The sequence below is a fragment of the Caretta caretta genome, chromosome 4 (genome assembly GCF_965140235.1).
Source record: "Caretta caretta isolate rCarCar2 chromosome 4, rCarCar1.hap1, whole genome shotgun sequence".
Lineage (NCBI taxonomy): Eukaryota > Metazoa > Chordata > Testudines > Cheloniidae > Caretta > Caretta caretta.
The window spans coordinates 66,504,585-66,530,860 of NC_134209.1; the positions used below are offsets into that span (position 1 = coordinate 66,504,585).

General features: G+C 40.9%; 1 protein-coding gene across 1 annotated transcript in view; it reads left to right on the plus strand.

The window, feature by feature from the left end:
* The window catches only part of EDNRA (endothelin receptor type A), a 39,663-nt gene that overhangs the window by 4,364 nt on the left and 9,023 nt on the right, over window positions 1–26,276 (plus strand). Inside the window, exons 3-4 of the mRNA XM_048847485.2 lie at window positions 16,774–16,901; window positions 24,631–24,829. Of these exons, the coding sequence (XP_048703442.1) occupies window positions 16,774–16,901; window positions 24,631–24,829 (327 nt within the window). The remainder of the gene's footprint in view (window positions 1–16,773; window positions 16,902–24,630; window positions 24,830–26,276) is intronic.

Here is a 26,276-nt window from a genome sequence, read left to right on the forward strand (position 1 = left end):
GATTATAAACAATTCTTTTAAATGTAACTAAATTACGCAGTGCAGCCTTGATTTAATATATAATAAGCAAACCCATAAAAGGCTACTTTTTATATTGAATTGTACATTTACTGGCCCAAATTTGACCATAAACTTGCATGATTATATCATATGATTATACTGGGCCCAAAGAGATCTAGACTTCACTGATATATGCTGTGGGTTGGAAGGACAGAACTACAATTAGAAATAGATTTTAAAAGACACATTTTTTTTAATTAAGCAAAAGACTCCTGTGGGACCTAATATAGCTGCTGTTGATGTGAACAAGAACAGGATTGTACCTTGGTTATTTTCATGGGGATCAAAATATTTGGCTGATCTTGAAACTTGCCTGAATGTGTTTTAGAAACCCTTGAAATATGTTTGTAAAGTTTTTCTCACTTTAGCCTTGTGAGTCTGGAAAGCAAACACACTGCTGAGATTATTATGACTATTCTTTCCCTAGGACCTCAAACAAGGCATAATATTATAAAATACTGGCTTTCAACCTTTTTTTCATTTGCGGACCCCTAAAAACTTTTGAATGGAGGTGTGGGCCCCTTTGGAAATCTCAGACATAGCCTGCAGACCCACAGGGGTCTGCCAACCACAGGTTGAAAACCACTGTTCTATGATAACAACAACCTTTCACGGACCTCTTAGACATAGTCTGTGAACCCCCAACTGTCCATAAACCATAGGTTGAAAACCACTGTTATAAAATAAACAATTTAACCTCCAAAGATTTTTGGCAAATTTCTGATTTTTTCACACTCACATATATATCTTTTTTCATTAATAAAATATATAGTAAATGTTTGCCTATTAGGGCTTAAAAATGGGTTTTAAAATAAAAAGAAAATAGCTCAGATTTTGAAAATCTCTCTCTCTAGAAATGTATACTATAAATTATAATTAGGGGCAGAACTATAATACAGTTGTACATACCACAAGGCTATAAGAAATTCTACTTTGTTTTTTTATAAAACTAATCAAATATATGTGTATATGTATGAAATAAGACACAGGGCCTGTTTCTGATCTCACTTACACTGGTATAGATTAGAGGTTAATAAGTTAATAGCATTATCCTGGTTTTAAACCAGTGAGATCAGAATCAAGCCAAAGTTGTGGTCATAAAAATACATGTGTTGTATTAGAAGCTGGTAGCAACTACAGTGGATGAAAATTTTCCATTAAAATTGTTTTTCAATGGAAAGTGCAAATTCTGAAAAGTCGAAATCTTCTGTGGCAAAATTTTAACTTTTCCAAAAATGTTCAATTTTCCATTGGGAAAATCAAAATGAAATATTTTGTTTCAGGCTAAGCTGACCCAAATCAAAATATTTTAGCTTATCGAATAGACTCTAAAGGTTTAGATTTGGGTCAGTTTGACATTAATATACATCTGCCTGAGCTGCTTTATGGGGAGATGTAATTCAGGTGCCTCATGCTCCCATTCTTCTCCATGGGCTGGACTACATCCTATATGATCTCTAGTCTTTCTCTGGTTGAACTGCCGTGGTGCATCTTGGAATATTTTCTATGTTCTGCTTTTGCCTGAGATGGAATTTCACTGGAAAGTTTCAGCAGAAGTGGTACAGGTGTTTTGAGAATGAGTTTAGAGGTAATTTTGATAATATTAAAAATTTTCCTCAAGCTATTTTTTAAAGAGCTCTAGCACCTCCTTGCCTTCGAGCATGAACTTGAAATTTGGGAGGAGGATAGTCCTGGGTGAGAGGACATTTTGCCGGTTTTATGAAAATCGATTGAAATGTAGTCAAGCTGCAAGCTAGAGAAAGTTGTCATTTTTAGATGCATCGTAGAACCTGTTAGAGATTTGTTCATTAACTTTCTAAATATTCCATTACTGTGTGCAGTGTAGGTGTAGCCATGTCAGTTCCAGGATATTAGAGGGACAAGGGGGGTGAGGTAATATCTTTTATTGGACCAACTTTCTGTTGGTGAGAGAGACTAGCTTTCGAGCCACACAGAGCTCCTCTTCAGACCTGAGATGAGCTCTCCCTGACTCGAAAGCCTGTCTCTCTCACCAACAGAAGCTGGTCCAATAAAAGATATTACCCGCCCTATATCTCTGAATATTCCACTGGCACTATGCATGCTTGCTGGCCCTGCTGTATCTCATGCATCATTCTAAAGCAGCCACACAGAATACAAACAAAATGGCCCTCACTCACCCTATCAAAATACCCTTTTGGCACTGTGGAAAAAATAGTATTTTATCATGTAATTAAAGACTGTAGTTGAAATCCTGGCCCCACTGAAGTCAGTGGGAGTTTTGCTATTTACTTTTCTGGAGCTAGGATTTCAACTGGTGTTCAATTCATACACACAGGGAGCAGAATTAAAGTTGCATTAAGGTAAATTCTCCTACTTCTTAATTTTTGAGTGCTTGACTTTGCAACCTGAATAAGTTTTTGAAATATAATATATTATATATTTCTATCCCTGAAGTGTACTGTCAGTTGGCTGAGAAGCTTTTATTAGAACTGAGCACTTTGGCAATTCCCCTAACAAATGTTAATGTTATTATAGTACATTTTTAATATAAACCATTCCATGACTTAAAAAACACATGGTGATATTACTAGTCAAAGGAAGAGTTGTTTTTAAATAGTAACTACTTCTAAAAAAATGTTCTACTTTATAATTTAGTTTAAAATACGCTCTGTCTTTAGGACATACAGGAATCCTAAAATCCACAGCAGCATTTAACTGCATTCTGACAGCTGCAACTCATGGCATCTTCTTTGGGACCTGCTGAAAATATTATTGGAACTTGGAAATGGATGTGACTGGTTTTTAATGAAAAATCAGAATTCAGAGAAACAAAGTTTGCTTTCTTCCTCGTGGGTCAAACACTAGTTTAAAGGTTTTCTGCACTCAGTTTTGATCTAAATTTTAAGCGTCTATATTTCAGAAGTCAGCTTCATGCTGAGCCATATAAACTTCAGCAAAGCCAGACCAGTTTGAGTTGGAGGCACCAGAATGGTTTTCTCCTGTAGATAGTATTAATTGTTTCCATTACAAATTAATATAACACAATTGTTTATGTATAAATGATTTCAAATGTTTTGTAAGTTACAGATCCCGCACTGTTTAGTCAGACAAACTTTCCTGGATATCAGAGTGCAAACATTTATCTAGATAATAAGACTTCCACAGTTAGGTAACAGGATAAAAATATATAAGAGACAGAAATTTTCATGATTCAAGACATAAACCATACACTAACTGACTGGGCCTAAGAATAAGCTTCCTCTGTGGGCAGGTTATTTCATTATTGTTTGCTGTATCAAAATCTGTTTCTTTTGTGTTTCTTTGCATTTATAAGGTATATGAAATCATGAAAATATAAATTAACCTAAATGTATTATAGTCATAAAATGTAAATTTCAAATACAGCAAATTTACTAATTGCCAGTCACACACAATCATAAAAAGTGAAGAATATATTCAGAACTTGGGTATATTTTTCCATAAACCTAATCAAAATGCCAGAAAGTGGTTTCCAGGAAATAAATTATGGGATTTACTCTCACAATCTGAACCTTTATCTCTTCTTGAAGAGTCTACCACTATATTATCAATTGAGATCCTTCCTGTAATTCGCAGTTTGAACTAATTAAATGTGAAGCAATACTGCAAACAGACATAGTGGAGTCATATATCAGCTAAGGATCTGGTCCTTTATATTTAAGTTATTTTCTAAACCTGCCTTGTCAGGAAGATGGACTCAAATATCTTCTAGGACTTTTTTGTCTCCAACTACTATTACCCTATAACCTCTTTTCCTCATGACTGCTACTCCCTAAGGATTTACAAAAATGTTCTAGACATTAGCAATATTCACTAATTTGCCTGAGCCATAACAGACTGAAACACTGGTCTTAAGACAACTTTTAGTTTTGTTTTTAATCAAATTTCTATTGTGTTTACACTGCTTGGGCCCAAATCTCCCTGCAAAGGGATCCCTTCCTGATGCCTACAAGTCCATGAGAGTTACTTGAATCCAGCAAGGGAATAAAAAAAACCTATCACTATTTTTTGTAAAAAATTGCTGGAGCAGTGAACATAACATGTAAAATATGGCAAAGTGTTCAGGATTGAGTAATATCTGATGGGGGTTGAAATAGGATTTCATAAATATTTATGATTAAAACATAAATTAAATAGTCTAATGCAACCCAGCTTCCCTGGAAAGCATTAAGTTACAATTTTAACATGAGCTCACCTTCCACCCTGTGTGTGTTTTTAATGTATACTTAAAACAAAGATCTAATTATTCAAATCTAACCTAGGAAATAAGGTTGATGTATGACTCCTTGCCTTACATTTAATAGTTTTAACTCTCTGGACCATTAGGTTACATACAAATAACTGAGGCCAAACTGGCCCCTTCTGTACCTTTCTTCTTTAAATCTGATTAACAGGGTATTTTTCATATTCATTTCATTGGTGGTGAAGTCAATGACCCCAATCCAGAGAGCTGATATATACCTCCAGTGCTCAAGATGAACAAAAGAGTGTTATCTTTTATGGACTGAGGTTTTCTGTTGGTAGGTTCATATCCTAGTCACACCAGCATCCAAACCTCAGCGGTTCGTGTAGAGTAGCGTTAGGCGGAGTATTGTGAATGGCATGCCTCTGGTAAATAGCATGTGACCAGCCTGTGGTAAATTTGCATGAAATCTCTGCCTTTTTCTTTCTGCTGAACGAAGTCTTATGTTGCAGCACTCTTAGTCATTAGCATTTTTGGGCAGCAAAAAGTCTGAATGTGCGGTGAGGAGCTAAACTAACCTATCCCCACCTCCTGCACAAGGATTTAATTAAAAGTCACAATGTTTAACAGTTTGGTACACTTAGCTGGGTTTCTTTTTACCATCACAATTAATATGGATAATAATGAAACAAAATGGACCTGATCCTATCGTCCTTCTAAGAAAGTAGCATCCACTGAAGTCTAAAGGACTTGCATGTGCAAAAGGGGTGTAGAACCAAGCCCACTGCAAACATAAATCTAAACCCCACCATCCATACTCGGATGAGAAACTCCAATTTAAAGCAGGATTTTGCCCATGTGCAGCCGGTGTCAAGTGGAGTGCCCCAGGGGTCGGTCCTGGGGCCGGTTTTGTTCAATATCTTCATAAATGATCTGGAGGATGGTGTGGATTGCACTCTCAGCAAATTTGCGGATGATACTAAACTGGGAGGAGTGGTAGATACGCTGGAGGGCAGGGATAGGATACAGAGGGACCTAGACAAATTGGAGGATTGGGCCAAAAGAAATCTGATGAGGTTCAATAAGGATAAGTGCAGGGTCCTGCACTTAGGATGGAAGAACCCAATGCACAGCTACAGACTAGGGGCCGAATGGCTAGGCAGCAGTTCTGCGGAAAAGGACCTAGGGGTGACAATGGACGAGAAGCTGGATATGAGTCAGCAGTGTGCCCTTGTTGCCAAGAAGGCCAATGGCATTTTGGGATGTATAAGTAGGGGCATAGCGAGCAGATCGAGGGACGTGATCGTCCCCCTCTATTCGACATTGGTGAGGCCTCATCTGGAGTACTGTGTCCAGTTTTGGGCCCCACACTACAAGAAGGATGTGGATAAATTGGAAAGAGTCCAGTGAAGGGCAACAAAAATGATTAGGGGTCTGGAACACATGACTTATGAGGAGAGGCTGAGGGAACTGGGATTGTTTAGTCTGCGGAAGAGAAGAATGACGGGGGATTTGATAGCTGCTTTCAACTACCTGAGAGGTGGTTCCAGAGAGGATGGTTCTAGACTATTCTCAGTGGTGGAAGAGGACAGGACAAGGAGTAATGGTCTCAAGTTGCAGTGGGGGAGGTTTAGGTTGGATATTAGGAAAAACTTTTTCTCTAGGAGGGTGTTGAAACACTGGAATGCGTTGCCTAGGGAGGTGGTGGAATCTCCTTCCTTAGAAGTTTTTAAGGTCAGGCTTGACAAAGCCCTGGCTGGGATGATTTAATTGGGGATGGGTCCTGCTTTTGAGCAGGGGGTTGGACTAGATGACCTCCTGAGGTCCCTTCCAACCCTGATATTCTATGATTCTATGAATACATGTTTTCCATTAAGTATTAGCTCCTTCAAGGGTAGATTGCATACAGATTGCATCTGAATTTCCACTCTGTTCAGATCAGTGATTTTAAGAAGTAGTGGCTTGGTACCTGCAAGTTACACAGAACTCAGTACATTAATGGTAAGAATGTTCTGAGTCTGGGTGTCTGGGAGAGGAGGGGCAAAATGAGTCTTCCCTTCCTGATGCCCACATGCGATGGCTGGGTACAAAAGCAGTCCTGAGAGGATACAGGAATTGCTCCATCCTAACGTACCTGGTGGCACAAATCACCCCAAATGGGGTCAACAGGGGCCAGGAAGAGACAGAAACAAGGACCTGTCTTCCCCATTTGCACTGTGGAAGCAGATTATAGCAACCTAAAAGAAAGTACAACATGTACCTTTGCACTGCACTCCAAAGAGCTGGGGGAAGAGATTTTGCCTCCTGCAGTACAATCCCTACCAGAGCTCCCCCTGTGGTGGTGCAGAGCTGCATCACCTCTTACTCACAGCTGTACCTAGTAGGCAGTATTGAAACCCCTTGAGAGGTAACTTGTCCTCACCCAGCACATAACCAGTTCCTCCCTGCCCTTCCTTCTAATATATGGTGTCTGTGGATCTGTAGTGCATTGATCACTGTAGTAGCTAGGTGCCCTAGGTATAACAAGAATGTTTTAGAATGTTCTCTCTGTTCCTTCTTCAATCAGCTGAAATAGACAGATAACAAGGGAGTGTTCTGATTGCACATATCCAGGGTTCAGGAGTTCTGCAGTAGTTGGTTAGCAATACTGTCACTCTCCTTTAGCAACATACAAAAGGCAACACAATTGGAAATAAAATAAAAGAGGCACTTTGCCCAGGGATTGGGAAAAAAATCTTTTCAACAAACCACCATGCACACAAGCATACCTAACAGTTACATCTCACTGCCTAAGCGGGAAGAAAAAAACTAGGAATCCAAGGATATTATTGCCAGAGGCCCTGTTGCTCACTCCCACCTCTGCTGAGCAGGACAAAGGGGAGTAAAAGCTGCAGAAAAAACTGTGATGGGACAGTGCAGAGGGGAGAAAATGAAATGGCCCTGCTGATACTCCCTACCTCTCCACAAGACCTTTCACCCCTCACAAAAAAATTGCATTGCCCATTGTTCTCGCAGAAAATCGAATAGGAGGGAGGAGCAAAACTAACAATATGCTCCCCACAAAGAACTGCAATATGCACTGTGGAGAGTTAGTGTTGTTTGAAGCTCCATGCTTTCTGATTCCCTATAACAGGGGTTCTCAACCTTTTTCTTTCTGAGGCCCCCATCAACATGCTATGAAAACTCCACAGCCCACCTGTGCCACAATGACTCGTTTTCTGCATATAAAAGCCATGGCTGGCTATAGGGGGCAGCAAGCAGGGAAATGGCCTGGGGCCCCACTCCACAGGAGTCCTGGCAAAGCTACATTGCTCAGACTTCGGCTTCAGCTCCGGGGGGTGGGACACAGAGCCCCGGGCCTCAGTCCCATGTGATGGGGCTTTGGCTTTCTGCCCTGGGCCCCAGCAAGTCTAACATTGGCCCTGCTTGGTGGCCCCCCTGAAACCTGCTCAGGGCCCCCCAGGGGTTCCCGGACTCCTGGTTGAGAATGACTGACCTATAAAACATAAGGGGAGACAACCAGTGATAGCATACTGGCCAGAAGTGGCTGGTGGAGGACCAGAGAGACATGTAGAGGGAGTCCCAACACATAGCTGGCTGGGTATCTGCAATATTGAGGCTTGGGATAGCTTGGGTCCCAGACTAACTCCCTGTCTCTCGTCCATACTCCAACACTAACCTCACCAGGGGGAGGGTACACCAGGACTGTGGCTCTTGAAGAGCTAAAGATATTTTATATTAGTTTGTCCCCTTCCATCCAGTTTTGGGCAAGAGAGAAATAAGGGCCAAAATCATATTCTTGTACTATACAAACAGCAGAGTTGCAAGCAAAAAATGCACATTGCTCTGCTTCAAGTTGCATGGTTCATTTCAAGGGTTTTGAGACTTTTTCAAAATGAGGGCCATATTAGCAAGTTGCGATAAGCAGATTGCAGTCCCAGAAGTACAGCCGTTGGAGAGTACAATGCCTAACAAAGCTCCATCTAGATATCTTCACTAAGGGGCAAATCTAGCCCCACCTCCACAACAACAAAGGGTCCTTTGGCCATGGAACCTATGCAATTCTACTGCGTAAGGGGAAAGTGTGCTACATAAAAAGCACACACACTCTGTTAAACAGAGCTTAGCTTCAAGAGAGCACGAGGTCATGCTGTCAGGTCCAGGTTGGCATGCTCTGAAAAATGGCATCTTCCATGTAGTGTAACCTTACATGTACCATGTGTATGAGGTCACACCGGCAGGGGAGGGCCCACGCTGTTCCTAGAAATACTGGAATGTCTGGTTTTCTGGGGATGTGGCGGTGGCCACCTGCACCTACAGAGCAGCTCAGAGCCATTTCACATCGAGTATCCAATGCAGCCCATGTACTTGGCTCTACGTTCAAGATTTTCCTATGTGCATATGTACTGTTGTGTACACATGTAGGAGGACTATAACATTCTGTCTCTTAGATTGTAAGTTGCTTGGGACCTGGATTAGGTGCCTGGGTCTTTATCTGTCTTTCGTACAGCAGCTCGCTCACTAATGGTGCTTAACAAATAGCAAGAACAGCAAAGTAAAACCAACCGGGTGATATTTAAAAATCATTTCAGTGGAATGTTCTCAACGCTTCTTCCTTGTTTGCGTCAATTCTCCAAAATCTGGGTGGAGAGGCTGTTGTAAGAAGAGAGGGGGATGCTCGGAAGTTGTGGCTGGTTGGTCAATTTTTCTGAATACCAAGAGTAGAACCTTGACATCTCAGTTTCTGATTTCAGTGTAAAAATATGTTGTTGACGACACTCTGTTCTCTCAAAGGAATTGCACCATCGATTGATTTTACAGACTACCCTGTGGCTGTGAAATGCACAAGGGGAAAACATGTTTCTTTTGGGAAGTCTCCTGTCCTGAAACCTTGGAGACTTTACTAATGGTACTGCAAAAGCAGAATCCATTTGATGGTGGGCCTTAAAACTTAGGTCGACATAGCTATGGCAATCAAGGGTAAAAAAATCCACACCCCTGAGTGCTGTAGCTGTGCCGTCATAACCACAGTGTAAACTCACCTATGGCAATGAAAGAATTCTTCCATTGACCTAGCTACCATCGCTCAGGGAGGTGTGGTTCCAACAGTGACAGGGAAATCCCTTCTGTTGCTGTAGGCTGTGTCGACACTAGTGGGTTATGCTGGCATAGCTGTGGTGCTGTAGATGTGTCCCTATAGTTCCTGTGCTGGAGATGTGGCCTGTATTATGGAGTGTCAGAATACCCGGAGAGATACTGAGCCTGATTCTCCACTGTCTTGTTCCTTTGAGTGCCATTTTGATTAGGTAGCATTACACATCCACTGTGCACAGACTATATAACATGCAAGGCAGTGGAAGATCAGGCTCAGTGGGTCTGATTTTTATCTCATGCCCATGTAAATCAGAAGTAACTCCATTAAAATCAATGGGTCCAAAAGTCCCATGCAAAGGATATGAGTAATTCGTACTGAAGTTTTTAGGAGTTACTTGTACCCTAATGGGAAAATAGAGGACATTGGACTTGCAGTGGTGTAAAACTAATGCAAGTGCTAGCAGGATCAGACCTACTGATTCTAAAGATATTTGAAGAGGAAAAATCTGACACCTTATCCAAAGGAAAGCAATAAATGCATAAGCAGGGCTGAATAATAATGGAAACTACCCACAAAAATAATTGCAAAATTAATCTGAAAAATGAAATAAATTAATTCTGATTCCAGTGATTTTTATTAAAATCAACTTAAAAGGGATGTATAATGATTCAGTACTAGTGTTACTTCAGTTAAGGAAAAAATAGAAAGGACAAAACAAAAGGAATAAAATACTTTTCATCTTGCGAAAGGAGAGATTCCTGGGGTGTCAGGAGGAAGTGTACATGCTGCAACTATGACAGGGTCTCACTGTGAAAACCAGTGACTAAATGAACCTTTTTCAAGTACAAGACTTTTCTTTTTGATGCCAATATTTTCTTTGTAGTAGCAGAGTTTCAGATAGTCACTACAAAGTGCACATTCGTTTCCATTGCTTGAAATATGCTGGCGCCATATACAGTGCAAATAAAAGAACAACTGACTTTCTTTCTACTGACTCTTAAGTGTTAACTATAATGGTAAATAAATGTTTGGATGGCTAAGGGGATTGATAACAGCATGCAAAGCCTTTCCCCTTGACAGTGCCACTTCAAATCCTACCTTCAGCAATAGGAATTGAAAGCAATAGTTATTTGGCCCAGATCCAAACACTGAGCATCTGGAATCAAAACCTAGATCTGAATTTTGCAGCTGGAGCCATGTCTCCATAACTGGCTGGGCAATTATCTTGTGGGGCATTGGAAATCGAAATTTTACAGATTAGGCCCTTCCATCTCTAGCAGCTGTTCTGTGGCCTCTGAAATGAATCGAAGGCCTCAGCCAAGCGAAGGGTTATTGAAAAAACCCAAATATACACCTGGCAAATATTTGTTGGAGTACTGCCAGTCCATATAGAATAGATTATTGCTGGCTGTAGTAAAGTGGTCATCAAGAAGTTAACTGGGCTACTCAGAGTATAATGAGTGGGAGCCAGACTCCACCCCTCCCTGTTTAATAGATGGGAGTGTAGGTAGAGTGTATTTCTTGTGCACATAATGATCCCTTTACAAAACTCGGGCTTGTAGTTTGTTAAATATATTCTGTAAGTTCAGCTGGAATCAGAGGAACTGATCAATAACTTGCTGGTGAAACATCATCCTATCATTCATTATTCTTTACAATGGTTCAAGCACAAATCCTAGTTAGGATATCAGCAGTTGGTACATAGAGTGTATGTTTTCATCAAAGTGGGAAACCATTGGAAAGATGACAGCATTTTGTCTGCTGTGGTTTGGTTAAATACAAGTATGCTGCTTTACAGATCACACCTGAAAGTGCTGAGCATTTCCTGGGGAAGGTGAAGTGCTCAGCACTCTGTAGAATCATGCCTTTAGTATAATAGCAAGTGAAACCAAACTTATATTCTAACCTCTCCAGAAGTAGGGGGTACTGAGACCTGAGTCTGGGGCCCTCTCTCTCTCTAGTATTTATATATTTTATATACAGTTAAAGAAACAAAATATTCCTGTTAAAACTATATATATCGAATGATGCCTCTTACCATTCAACTTGCAGTTACACGATCAACTTCCTTCAGATGTGAAGGATTTGGATTTATACAGAAACATGTCATTGGCCTTAAACAATGTAAACGTTCGAATGGGCTGAAAGGTATGAACTATCAAAATATCTCTCAAAATCTGAGTAATCCAATTAGAACATGGAGGTGGGCCTGAAATGAAGGAAAGCAGATGTTCCATACGCACACACTGATTTTTTTCAAATGTTTGAAGGGGCACTTAAAAAAAAAAAACTATTATGTGCCAAAAAGCATAAATAGAAGCAATTCAAGTATTCTGAGTGACTGTGGCGGATGGGTGTAAACTGGGGCAAAATTTCAATGGGACAGATCAGAACTTATCCTTAAAGGACAGGATGAATACCTAAATGCTCAGTATTCAATGAATACTGAATATTTTGCTGTGTCATGCAAACTTTTCCCCACTCAACAGCCAGTAGCTTTGACAACAAGCTGTGAACTTTAATTTAGAAATACTAGATAAGTAGCCTGTACTATAAGTAAGATTAAACCAGATGTAAATTTTGCTGACTCCATAGGAATATTTAATATATCATTTGTCGTATTCTGATTAAATAATTTTTAACAATTGGAACATATTAATAGAGAGAAAAAAAGTGTTTACCTTGGATGTCAGAATGCAGAGCTATTACCAGCGTCTATTCTGTAATTCTGCTGCTGCAGAATTTGGTGCAGCGTTCACCCACACATGCTGCAGAATTGTGCTCCAAAATTTAAGCTTTCATTTTTTTTAGAAAAAAGGGTTCTAAGCCATATGGCTGCAAAGATAACTTTCAGAATATGAATTTACCATATGCCAAAGTAGTAGAGTCTATCCAAGTATGCAGACAGCCCGAAACAGAAACTGGGTGTTGACTCTGAAACCTAATGATATTGATTGTCAACATTATTAACTATTTTACTGCTTATTATGTTAGAAAAAGCATTCAGGTAATATGCTTATCCCAATATATTAAGCTGCCTCCTGCATTTCCCAGGCAGTAAAACTTCCAACTATCAAAACTTTGAGCTTCCCCCACCCACTTCCCATCCAGCTTCTAAAATGCAGTCAGGGCTGGCTTTACCTTGAGGTGAACTGAGGCGGCCGCCTCAGGTGCCAGACTGTGGGGGGTGCCACTAGGACCCAGAGTGTAGAAAATTGTGTCTGCTGCTGGTGCATATGTATTCTCCCTGCACAAGATGCACAGAGATGGTGGAGTGCTGTGCTGGAGGAAGGAGGGCACAAGAATCATAACAGGCAGGCAGGAAAAAAGGTGAGAGGGAATAACAGAAAGCAGCATGAGCTGCAGGGAGAGAGAGGAGGGGGACCCTCTTATGTACTTCTCTAGCACCCCAGGAGCCTAGACTGATTAACACCAGCTTCTCAGGAAGCTTCCTGTTTCCTGCTGCTTCCTGTAATCCACTTGAGGAGAACAGGCAGTCAACTGAAGTAGTAGGAGTCAGTTAGGCCCTTAAGACACTGACATCTTCCCTCACACAGGCCCTGCTACCACCCTGCTTATTTGTCCCCTTCAACTGAGTGTTGAGAGCCACTATAGCTGACACAGAACAGCAGTCAAGAGTGAAAGAAGAAAACGCCCCTCTGGGGCAGCATTCAGAAAAAGCAAGCAAGCAAAGGAAGCTTTTCTATCTAAGCAGGAAGGAGCTCTCCTGAGATACATAGACACAAATGTTCATGGTGAGCCTTCTGGCCCCAGTGAGGATGTGAGTGGTGAGGAGATGCCTCATCTTCCAGTTAGAGTGCAGGTGATCTGGCAGGTACTGCAGCATCCATATCTCAATCTCAAATGGATGTAACCATGCACATTCCTGAAGAAAAGTGTAGATCAGAGAAGACTGTGGTGGAGGCACAAGAAACAGCAGCTGCTGAGTTTAGTTCCTTAAGTCTAGATGATCCAGGACTGTGGACCCTCTTGAGCAGTAGCCTGAGGGACTTCCTTGTACTGCATGGGCAACAGCAAGTGAAAAATTTCATGTTCCCCAAAGACAATGAAAATAGAAGTTTCCATCCAACACATTACTGGTGTGAAATCCCCAATGGTGACAAAGTGTAGAGGCCATGGCTTATGTACTCAAAATCTCAGAATGCTGCATGCTGTTTTTGTTGCAAACTCTTCCAGTCTAATGTTCCAGCCACATTGCATTCTACAGGAACAAAGAACTGGAAAAATCTGGCTAGAAATCTGGCATGTCATGAGGAGGCAGCAAATCACCAGAGAGCATTCCATAGGTGGAAAGAGCTTGAGATGAGACTAAGGTATGTTACCCATAACAGTGTTATAGTATAACAAAGGCTTGGTTAACACAGGCTTGGTTAACAAAGGCTTATCATAACACTGTTATGGTAAACTGATGCACAGAGCTGTGCAGTGACTTGCCCAGTTTGCACCGCAGTCAGGGCAGAGCTGGGAATAGAACTAAGGAGTCATGATTCTCAGTCCTGTGCTCAAAACAGCTACATACACACCTTCCCTTTACCAACATTGATGGTCATCCACATCATATGTGGATTCCGGAATGTAATCTTGAAAAAAATGACAGTCCAAATTACTAACCAGATAATCAAGGTGGATAGAAGAATTGATGGCCTGGAAACCAAAGTGCATAGACAGAAGAGACAGATTTTCAAAATATCTCCAAAGATAAAAAGCTTTTGCAACAAAGTAGTGTAGTGGAGAGATGTTTGGAATTGGCTGAGAACAATAGGAATTGCCATACCAGATCAAACCCTGTTGTCCAGTTTATTCCAAGATTTTGTCATTCTTAAGCCAGATGCTTCAAAGGAAGGTGCAAGAAACCCCATAACAAACAATTATGCACTGATGAGTGACCCAATTAATACCACAGAGTAATCATTTGTCTGGCCTTCAGTCAGGAAACAAGAGGACAGATGTTTATGGACTATCTGATTGTCAAAGCTCTGAATTAGATTTACCCGAGGAGCCAATCTCGGTATAAAAGCACTTCAGGAATAGATGCCTTTATGGTGTCCAGTAATAAACAATAAGGGTTGGAAAAAGTTCCCTGGGCTCCACAGTGACCAGAGTTCTGTTTGGGGCTCACGTGAGGAAAGATGCTGGCTGGGAAGTGTCCAAGATATTCTCTTTCCCCAGATTTCAGGCTGAAAATAAAAAGGAAGAGAGGGGGAAAAAAGAGAATTTGTGGAAATAAACTCAAGATTTTTGTAATCTAAAAACAAGCAAGCTCAAGCTAGCACTCAGACGGTGGGCTGTTGTACAGATAGGTAGTATCAGTTTACAGGGATGAAGTCTCATTCTGCTACCATTTGTACCAATGTAATCAGAGTAATTCCACTGAGTTATAATGATGTAAAACTGGCATAAGAGAGAGCACGAAGAGACTCAAAGGCTCTGCTGGGAATTGGAGAGATTGGGATCTATTCCAATTCTACAAGCACGATCAGAAAAGATGTTATACAGTTTTTTTCTCTGAGTGATTTTATCTTGAGAAGATCCTTAAGACATTATACCAAAGACCTCATCTTGTTGCTTTCTTAGTAGCAGAGTTAATATACAAGATTATTCTATGACTTTTAAGCCTACTGCAGCAATGATGGAGTCTTGACCCACTAACACTCACTTTTCCTTTTGTATTCAAAAGGCAAAAGCACCAAGATTCCAGATGATTCTTGTGTAGCTGTACCAGGGGAAAGGATGACTCCTTGCTCCCACCTTTTACCATTGTGCCCTGGATCAGTGGCAGCCGGAATATGACATTCCACAAATTTTTGATTGGAAATGCCACAGTTGTATCTGTAGGCTATTACGTTGACATTTGAAAATAATATTCTGTGTGCTTAGCAGATATGTAGGAAATGTACACAGCAAAACCTAAATGTCATGAAACTCATGTGGTTTTGGATTTCATTATCAATTCTAATTTGGCACCAGTTCACACTGTGGTTGGCCAATGTTTAGAACAAGGCTGGTCTGATATAAGGTTTTTGGTCAGACTGTGCCTGACCTGGGTGCTTGTGTGCAGAGAGGAAGAAAAGCACAAGTGCAGGGACTAGTCTTTTCTGAGGTGAAACTTGGGGATATTCAAATCTCAGGGTTTAATTCAGCCATCCACAAAATTAAGATCTAGATCTGGATCTCAACTTCCTCAAATGTTCAGAGGATTAGGACCCATGGGGGCTGGTTGGGCCCATCATTGCTGTTAGTTAAGTTATACACAATGAGAAACTCAGCATAGTCTCTACAAGTCTCCAAAGTAACTGGGTATTACTTCCCACCTTCCCCTGAAACAGATGGAAGACATTTGTGATCACCACTTGCAGAGTGTCATACAAATACTTCCATGCCTTTAGTTAGTAAGCTCGGGTATAAATAAAAAAATGAACGTATTGTTATTATTCTGTACTTCCTTCAAAAAATGCTGTTATGCAGACTTCAGGACATTGACAGAATCTCATCCCAGGCTCAGATGCATTGTATTTCAATTTTATATATAAGGCTTTGAGTTATATAACCTATTTCATAGATGTGAAAAAACTGTAATACAAGGAGCAAAGCTTTGCACGCATCTTTACTTGTTCAAAGCATAAATGACAGCTGGGATGGAGATTACTGTTGGTTCCCTAATTGTGCACAAGAATCAATTTATTCACATTTGTTATGTTGATACATCCTAGGGGAGAGAAATGTTAGTCCAAACTGCTGCCACTCATGCATATACTCACTTAAAACTGCCTCTCTATTGTCACCTACCACAGCCCACCTGGGGGATGCCTGCCCTTTAAAATATAACATGGTACAAATTGTATACATGTAATAATGATCTTTCCACAGGTTTCATAATCCAACATCCAAAACTGTCACAAGTTCCAGTGGTAAATTTACAATGATAAGAATCTGTTTGTGTGCAACAATGAGAATTAGGCTCTTAAGTGTCCCATTATGAGGTGTGAGTCATGCCTTGAATGCTAGACTCTGGGCCAAATTCAGCCCTGATGAAAGCAGACACATGGGGTTTGCTCCAGTTTATGCCAGGGTAGGGCTGAATTTGATTTTCTGTGCGCATAACAGTGTCTGAAGCATTTTAGGAAAGGATCCTTTAACAGTGAAACTGTTACTACCTCAGTTGGAGAGGATCAATACATCCTCCCACTGCTTATGTTTAAACACTCTCCTTAATTCCTCCATGTTTCTACGGCAGCAGAATTACCTCCCACTTTCATTCATTACCAAGAGAATTGCTAAAACATGTAGAATTTTGGGCTATCAGGGCTGGATCCGAAGATAGGTCATGATTACAGGTTGTTACATATTCACTGTCTACGTTATCATTTCTGATTATCTTATGTCCTTTCTTTAGCTTCATGCTCAGCGGTGGCCATTTGCGGATTCTGATTTTGGGCTGTTTCTTTGCAAATTCCTCCCCTTTATACAGAAGGCATCAGTGGGCATCACAGTCCTCAATCTCTGTGCCCTTAGTGTGGACAGGTATAGTATCTCTCATCCTTTTGTTGGACACTGTTCTTTGAGACCTCTCACTTGTGCTTGTTCTAAAACTGAGAGCCGTGAATGGTGTGGTTATACCATAGGTATAAGTGCATACCTTAACAATACGTCTTGTTCATACTCTCAAAAACATATAGGATTCAGTTTTACTGTTAAGATTTGTTGTGTGGCAATTTTTCGTCTTTTTTGTATGTATGTACGAAATGTATGTACTAAAATCCCAATTTTTCCTCACTCAAAGGACAAATAGCTTTCTCGGTGCAAGTCATTGTGGGCAATGATCTAAAAGCACAGCACGGGCCAAAGAATCCCTGTGTTCTAATCCTGGCTTGCACTTACTTCCTTTGTAGCCATGGACAAATCACTCATGCCCAGATTTTCAAACCTGGGTGCCTAAGGTCAAGAACCTAAATCCATTCGTAGGCCCCTAAATAAAAGTGTCCTTATTTTTAGGGGTGCACTCAAAAAGCATCCAGTGCTCCTACTGATGACAGTAGATGTCCAATTGACTTAAATAAAGTGGGCCTGGTTTTCAAAAGTGTTGAAGTCAGTGGGAGATCTGAGTGCATCTCTGAAACTCAGGTCACTTTTATGTAAGTATTTAACTTTAGACACCCTCATTTGAAAATTTTGAAAACTGACTCTCTGGGGCAGTTCCTGATTTCACTGGGGTTAATCGAGATTTACTCTGGTGCAACTGAAATTTGAATCGGACCCTACATGTCTGTTTGCCCCCAACATATTCCCTGCAAATATTTACTGTAGTAGCGTGAGATGCTAAATAATGTATCCTTGGCAAAGCATATAAAATGGGGATAACAATACCCTTGTGAGGAATGTTAAGTGTTGAGAACTAACACAATACTGATTCTAATCCCACACTAGCTTTATACTTCAATGGAAATAGCATAGGGTTGTTTTGGTGATTAATTAGTTAATGTTTGTAAAGTATTATATATGTGATAATTGACTATAATGGAGTTACTCCCAATTTACTGTAGTATTAGTGAGAGTAGCATAGGGCCCAGTGGGATCGCACTGCTCAGAATGTATCCCATAAACTATACATTCCACATACGTTGTTGATATAGGATCTGTTCCTTAGAGCACTCTCTCACGATCTCACATTTCTACTTCAAAGTTTTACACTGAGGCAAATATCATTCCCACATCTTTTGGGAGATAAAATTATTTTTCCAGTGCTCAGACCCAAAACTTGATGGAGTTTTAAGTTTTTCAGTTTTGGGGTGCAGTTAAAGAAATATGAGGTAATAGCGCAATGTTATGTTCCATTTCAGATACAGATACTATGCTAATTGTGGATTATATAAATTTTTTAATTGTGCATCTAGTTTTCCATGGTGCAAAACTAAGCCAACATAGTTTTTGGAAGTGCTGCTTTGAGCTTGGCATCATTGCATTAACACATCATTTCTTATATTTGTGGACAAATTGTGTATCAAAGTTATCAACATTTTCAACTAGAACTTGAGGAAGTAAAGCAGAGAACAAAATAAGGAAGCCTTTACATAAGTAAAGGTTTCATTTGTTATTGCCAAATTAATTGGTTTTATTGTGCAAAACACAGAAACATGGGTTGGGGGTAAAATAACCGTATTCATAAACATTATAACTATTATCATGTTAAAAGAAAAGGAGTACTTGTGGCACCTTAGAGACTAATACATTTATTAGAGTATAAGCTTTCGTGAGCTACAGCTCACTTCATAAGTAACAAGCTAAAAAACCCAACCCTCCAACCTCCTTTGTCATATTAAAAGCCTTGTTAAAATACAAAATAAATCTGAGATCTTACTGGAAAAGAAGTCTGAACATTGATTCAAACTCCAGTGAAATTCTATCTGAAAGGGAAGTCAAGACAAAGCATTGCTGCTTTAATTACTACTTCTCTAGAGCAATAGGTAATTAAATATCTGAAAAAGTTATACATGGTCATTAATAAAACAGCTTTGTTTTATGCCTCAAGCCCCACAGTTGGTGTCAATTACACATACATCCTTGACTTCAAATGGCAGAACAATCAGAAAAACCCAGTGTTCCACATCTTTGGTCACTGTTGCTCCTCTAATCATCTTTTGTGGATGTTAACCCTGATTTAGGAACCATATGTTTGCTCCTTTTTGCAAGATTGTCCCTGCCTTTAACTGCATCTGTCTATTATGAAACCCTACCCATTACCCAGGCCCACACAGAAACTGGCCTGCATGGATCGTGAACTAAGGTTTAACTGTTTATACCCAGGGGGACAATACTGTTCATATGTGGAGAAGGTTTTTAGAGGCTGACAGACAGTGCCACACCAGTCTTTTACCCTTCAAAGGAAACACACATTTGTTGCAATTCCCTGTCAGGCATTTTTAAATTCTGGTTCATGCTGATGGCTACAGTCTGAGTCTTTTCTACACAGTGCCTGACTGTGACTAAGGCTATGTCTACAGTACTGCCTAATGTTGGGAAAACTTAGGTCACTCAGGGCTTTTTTTCCCCACTGAGTTTTTTACTCTTGCTCATGTCCCAGACAATGATTGTAAGGTGAAGGGTAAAGGTAAGGATCTCATCCCGTATGTGTAAGGTCTTATTTAGCCTTTGCTGCATACTGTACTGTGTGGAACACTAACTCCAGGTTATATGCTTTCATGTGGTAGCCAAGTTTTCAGTATCTATGCAGATGGGCAAGATTATGCCAATAAACCACAGCACTGAGTGGTCACCATAAATATCCTCCCAGCCACCAGCCAGCTGGCTGCAGCTGAGCTGGCTTTTCTAGTGAGCAGTCATTGTGGTCTCTTCCCAAAAAAACTAGATCAATAGCAGAGAACCAATGTGGTTTAGTGGAGTTAGCACAGGATTGAAAGCAAGGGATTATTTCTATTCTAAATTTGATTCTGACAATAACTCGTTCTTTGTCCTTGGTCAAATCACTTCCCCTTTCTGCATTAGTTTCCCCTTCTGTAAAATGGGGATGGTAGTACTTAACTACAATAGGGTTGTTGTGATGATTACATAATGTTTGTTAACTTCTATATAAACATGGAGGAGTGAGTAGGAGCAGATAGATGATTTTACCTCTGTATTCAGCATTGGTGAGACTTATACTGGAATACTGCATACAGTTCTGATGTCTACATTTCAAAAAATTGGAGAGGGTGCAGGAAAAACGCACAAAAATAATTCAAAGCCTCGGGGAAAAGCCTTCCACTGAGACACTCTAAAAACTCTGTCGGTTCAGTTTATCAAACAGAAAATTAAGACTGACTTGATTACAGTGTAGAAGTACCTCTGCAGGAAGAAAATACCGGATACTAAAGGGCTCTTTATTCTAGTGGAGAAAGGCATAAGAACCATTGGCTGGAAGATGAATGAGGCAAATTCCAATCAGAAATAAGTCACACATTTTTAACAGTGAGGGTGATTAACCATTGGAACAAACTGCCAAGGATAGTGGTGGATTCTCCAACTCCTGATGTCTTCAAATGAAGACGGAATGCTTTTTTGGAGCATATACTTTAGCCAAACACAAACTACTGGGCAAACTATTAATGCAGGGGTACCCAGCTAAGTTCCCTGTAAGCTGTGCGGCTGCACAGGTGTGCAGTAGCCTATGAAGTGCCACGCAGGAGCTCAGGGAACCCAGCCAGTCAGGACCTACCACGGCCGGGGGAGGGGTGGCCCAAACCCAATCCCAGCCCGGACCTGCTGCGACTGGGGCACCCCTTCCCCAGCCCCAATCTAGCTCTGGACCTGCCGTGACTGGGGCGCCCCTCCCATGGCCCCAACCTAGCCCTGGCTCAGACCTGACATGGCCAGAGGAGGGGTGCCTATCCCCCCAACACCCACACTCCGAACCCCTTAGCCCCACCCCCGACCCATGAATTTTATTATGTGCACCAATATAAAGGTGATATAACAAAATTCATTCCACACATGTGGGAAAAATTAGAGGGAACACTGAAACCTGGGTTATATTTAAAGGTCTGTTACATACAGAAGATCAGACTAGATCAGTGGTGGGCAAACTTTTTGGCTCGAGGGCCACATCTGGGTATGGAAATTGTATGGCAGGCCATGAATGCTCACAAAATTGGGGCTTGGAGTGTGGGAGGGGGTCAGGTGTCCGGCTGGGGGTGCGGGCTCTGGGGTAGGGCCAAAAATGAGGAGTTCAGGGTGCGGGACGGGACTCTGGGCTGGGATAGGGGTTGGGATGCGGGGGGGGGGGGGCGGGGTTCAGCTGGGGTGCGGACTCTGGGGTGGGGCTGGGAATGAGGAGTTGGGGGTGCAGGAGCGTGCTTTGGGCTGTGACCAAGGGGTTTGGAGGGCAGGAGGGGGATCAGGGCTGGGGCACGGGCATGGGAGAGGGGTAGGGGTGCAGGTTCCGGGCAGTGCTTACCTCAAGCAGCTCCCGGAAGCAGAGGCATGTCACCCCTCTGGCTCCTACACAGAGGGGCAACCAGGCAGTTCTGCATGCTGCCCCGTCTGTAGGCACCGCCACTGCAGCTACCATTGGCCGCAGTTCCAGGCCAATGGGAGCTGCGGGGTTGGGGCGGGGGCAGTGTGTAGAGCTGGAGGGGGGACATGCCGCTGCTTCTGGGAGCCGTGTGGAGGCACGGCATGCACAGAGTGGGGCAAGCCCCAGATCCTGGCTCCCTGGCTGGACTGCTTGAGCAGGGCAAGCCCCAGACCCTGCTCCCCAGCAGGAGCTCGAGAGCTGGATTAAAATGTCTGAAGAGCTGGATGCGGCCCCTGGGCCGTAGTTTGCCCACCCCTGGACTAGATGATTTAATGGTTCCCTGTGGTCTTAAACTCTATGAATCTAAAAGCATTATATACATGCCAAATAGTAGGGAGGACTGGTTAGAGGCAATGAAGACCAAGTGAGGATAAATAATTAAGACTGTGTAGAGTAAAAGAAAGTAGAGAGCACAGGAGAAGGACAGCAAGGGATGGACACAATATGATATAGGAGCAAGCAAGTGGGTAAACAACATAATAGGAAAGCTAAAGATTGAAAAGAAAGAAGATGGGGCTTTTCAAAGAATAGAGAGAATAACAAATGCAGAAAAAGAGAAAAGAAAACAATCTGGAGATGAATAGAATGTGTTGGACATTAATGGCGAGAAAAAGAAAATAAAAACAAAAGAAAAAGAAAAGTCAGAAAACACACACATGGCTTTTAGGTTGGGGAATTTAATGCACTGTATTATGCTCCTTTGTTTTATTATACTTCCCTGATATACATACTATATTTCTGTAAGTTTGAAGGCATCAAACTCTGCAACATTTTCACACACCTAATCATAGGCCATTGGAGGCTAGACAAAGATCCTGTGTATTAAATAGTTCATAGTACACACACTTGTAAAATTAAAGTACCACTATTTTACTGAAGTTATCCTCGTACCAATTGAGTACAGCTGACCGTATAATTTCTGTATGAAAATGTATTCAACAAATTCTGATAATCAAATTATTAAATTTCTTCTTTATTTGAAATTATTCACATTCAATAAATAATTCTTGGTCTGATGAGTCGTTTGAATTGTGAGCTGCAAAAATCATAACTGAATATGCAGGACCCAATTCTCCACTGCCCTCCCTCTTGTATAGTGATTTACAGCTGTGCAAAAAGGTTGTAAAACATGACCAAATCTGAATAATAGTTTACTTTGCAGAAGTGTAACTGACGGCACAAAGTGTGGGGAGTAGAGAATCAGGTTCACAACTTGCAATTCACTCAGTTACAAAAGTTACATGAGTAACTAACAGCACGAACTTCAGATAGTGTAGTTGACTGTAATTTGCAGTTCACAATTACACAATATTGGTTATATACATCATCCAATTGGGGAACTGAAATGATATCACATGACTGAATGAGAATTTTACAACCAAACATACAATTCAAAGTTCAGTTTCTATGAATATTCATGTACATGTGCTGAAATGATCCTGCTAGTAAAATTCAAGCACTTGAAATTTTTTCACAAAACAACATTGAAAAGGGTCAAAGATGTGATCAAACAAACTTGATTTTGAAAGTGAATAAATATTACGGCAACATTTCTTTCGCTATTCAGTCAGCTCTGTTACTGAGGGTAATGTCTTAAATCATTCAAATACAGTTTGCTCAGTTAGATGATCTTATAGCTCTGTCTCATATGCCCTCCAGGGACTGAGCGATCACCTGAAACTCTTAGGGCATTCTCAGAGCATAGGAATACATTTAAAATAAGGTTTTTTTGAGTTTTTCCTCCCTCCACCCCACAAGTCTAAAATGGCCTAGGCTGTTTTAATAGCTTATATAACTTAAGCCTAAGAGCCTTTCCCCAGCATGTCTTGCAAGTATGCTGTATGACCCGGCAGTATACACTAGAGAGAGAGATTCTAGTGTGTATACTATTAAATTGATGAAAAACTGAGCACTTTGCACCTTACCACTTTTATATTCTCTGCTATTATTCTACAGTCCTGCTGTCCAATAGTTTTCCTCTGAGAGTAAGGGCCCAATCCTGCATCCATTGATTCAGTCTATTTCCCAAACATCCTTGCTGTATGAGACTGAATTCATCACATTAATGAGACTGTATATGGAACATACGCCAGGCCCTACAATGTCTAACAACGTCTCCCATTGGTATTTTTACTGTGTCAGTGGGCCCATATTCATATTGTACATAACTATTGCGTAAGGAGTTGGACAGTATTTCTAGCATTCCTATTTTGTTTTCCAAACTTCAGAAAAATGCTTCTTCAACAGACAGTATGATAAACCCATCTGGAATTACTATACTATATTTATTTATTACTATTTTGGGGAAGTAAACAAACAAATTAAGCATAAACAGTTTGCAAAGTGGAACTGAACAGATTAAAGAATTCTGCCCACCAGGCCACTTTAGATTATTACAGGGGGACAATATACTGTTTGATGAAGTCCAGCTTTTGACATTGCACTGCCTTTGCTAACCTGTTACAAATGCTAAGTATATGTGAATTGCTGCTGCCAGAGAACCACAGCCTGTTTCTGAAAAATAACCTCTTTATTTTTAAATGGATAACGTTATGGAAAAGAGTGTACTGTTTTTAGCATGGATTTTATTTTCAGACTTTCTTACCCTGTGCTGCAGTTTCTCATAGGAAAAATGATGTAGGTACTGAGACTGAACTGACATGCTGTCAATAGCACTATCTAGCACCCTTACTATTTGTATTCTGAGGCCAGGCTAGAAATTGCCCCATACTATAAAACCCAGTATTTTTAGAATTTAAAATATATGGAAGATTGCACTTTAAGCAGAGTAAACAAAACACACGTATTTTCCTGCTTGTGATGAGTTTGTCTGGTTTTTTTTTCCCAGTAGTTTAGTCCAGGAAGATTGACAACCCTACTCTGGATATAAAATATTAGTTAACTGCCTGCAGATACAGTGCTGCCCTATGTAAACATTTGCATTCAGCTGTCTACCACCAGCCATCTGATCTGTTCCACAATGCTGCTGGTGGCATTATGGGTGGCAGGTTTCCTGGATGAGTAGGGTCCTCTGTTATCACATAGGTAACACAGATCTCAGGCTGCCATTCTGAGGGAGTTTAAGGAATCTAGAACCATTCCTGACATGTTAAGACAACCCAAGAGCTCTAGATCTTAATAAAGAAAATAGTCTGGAATGTCATGCTTATCTCTTTGTTTTAGGTACAGAGCAGTTGCCTCCTGGAGTCGTGTTCAGGGAATTGGTATCCCCATGATCACTGCTATTGAAATTTTCTCCATTTGGATTCTCTCCTTTATATTGGCTATTCCAGAAGCAATTGGTTTTGTCATGATACCTTTCAAATACAAAGATGAAGATCATATTACCTGCATGCTCAATGCTACAAACAAGTTTATGATGGTTTGTATAATTTTAAAGTAATCAAAGTTCCTTCTTTTGCAATCAACAGATTAGAATATAGACACTTGCAGGATGTCGGACTGAAAAGTGAAACAAAGCTTTATTTATCCATTAAAGTTTGAGACTCATAAAAAAAAGTAGATTAACTGGGATAGGGAACTTCAGTTTTAGTCATGAGTTCCCATATTCAGCCGCAGCTAATAAAAGTAAATCTGACCCCAAAGCATTATCCTTTGAAAGACTTGAAAGACTCGTGTGAGGACATGAATCCCAGGAGGCTGAGAGCATTAGGAAACATGTTTAAAATGCACATTTCCTGTAGAAAACTAGTTCCATGTGGACTTACAAGGCAAACAAAAGGATCCTTATTTCTCTTAAATCAGCCCAGTTTTGTACTTTGTAGTAAGATTCTTGCAGCTCAGATTCCTTAATTAATCATTTACAGACATCTTGCTGTAGGTTTTATAACTTGGACATGTCAATAAGTAAATGCTGCATACAGAGTCTACAAGTTGGTCAGGGTTGTGGGGGTATTTTTTGTTGTTCATTTGAACTTTTCTTTTCACACTCAGTAGTCCTCATGGGAGTTGTAGATAGTGAGGTGTTCCTTTTGAGCCCAGAACAGGTCCATCATGGGTAACAGCAGTGCAAGTTTTCCTATATTCCCCTACCAAGATGCTTCAAGTATGACCTGGGGGAACGTCCTGGAGCAGGGAAAATAATTCCCTCTGTGTGTGTCTTCTCAGTCCTTGTCTCTCTGCCAAAAAGATGACAAATGGCAATCTCCAAATGCCCAGCCCAGGCAGCAAAAATTTTAAAATGTGAGGCTTGACTCTCTTTTGGGTTTCTGCTACCAGAACCCAGGCTGTGCATCCCTAGTGGTGGAACTTCTGCCCACAGAGAATACAGCTATGCAAAGAGCCCACCATCCTCTCGTTCACATGCTGATGATGAGAAAAGAGCCAACTAACACAATTCAGAAAGTCAGCTGCGGAGGGAGTTTGGCCAATGCACGAGGGGTCTGTGCTGATTCATCATATGCCCTGAGTGGCTTTTCTAGGTGTGCTCCTATGAAGTCCCATCTGGAATGTAAAGTTGTTTCCCTCCCTCCCAATACGACCTCTCAGATCTCAGTTCTGGACTTTATTTTTGCAACAGGAGAAGCAGTAAGTTCACTAAATTTTGACCTGGTTATATCCTAGCCAGTGGGGAGGTCCATTGGAAGGTGGGTGCACTGGGCTTTAAAACCCTACTTAACACCCAAAATCATTCTAAAGGAGAAGTGCTATTGGGACCATTTCTGAAAATCTTATCCTGACGAGTACTTTCTTACTAACAGTCCCACTGGCTTCAATGGGAATATTTGTGTGATAGTCAACATGCATGAAGGTTTCACAATCAGGCCTATGACCAGTGGTCCCTCCTTTCCTTCTACCCGTCCAAAGAG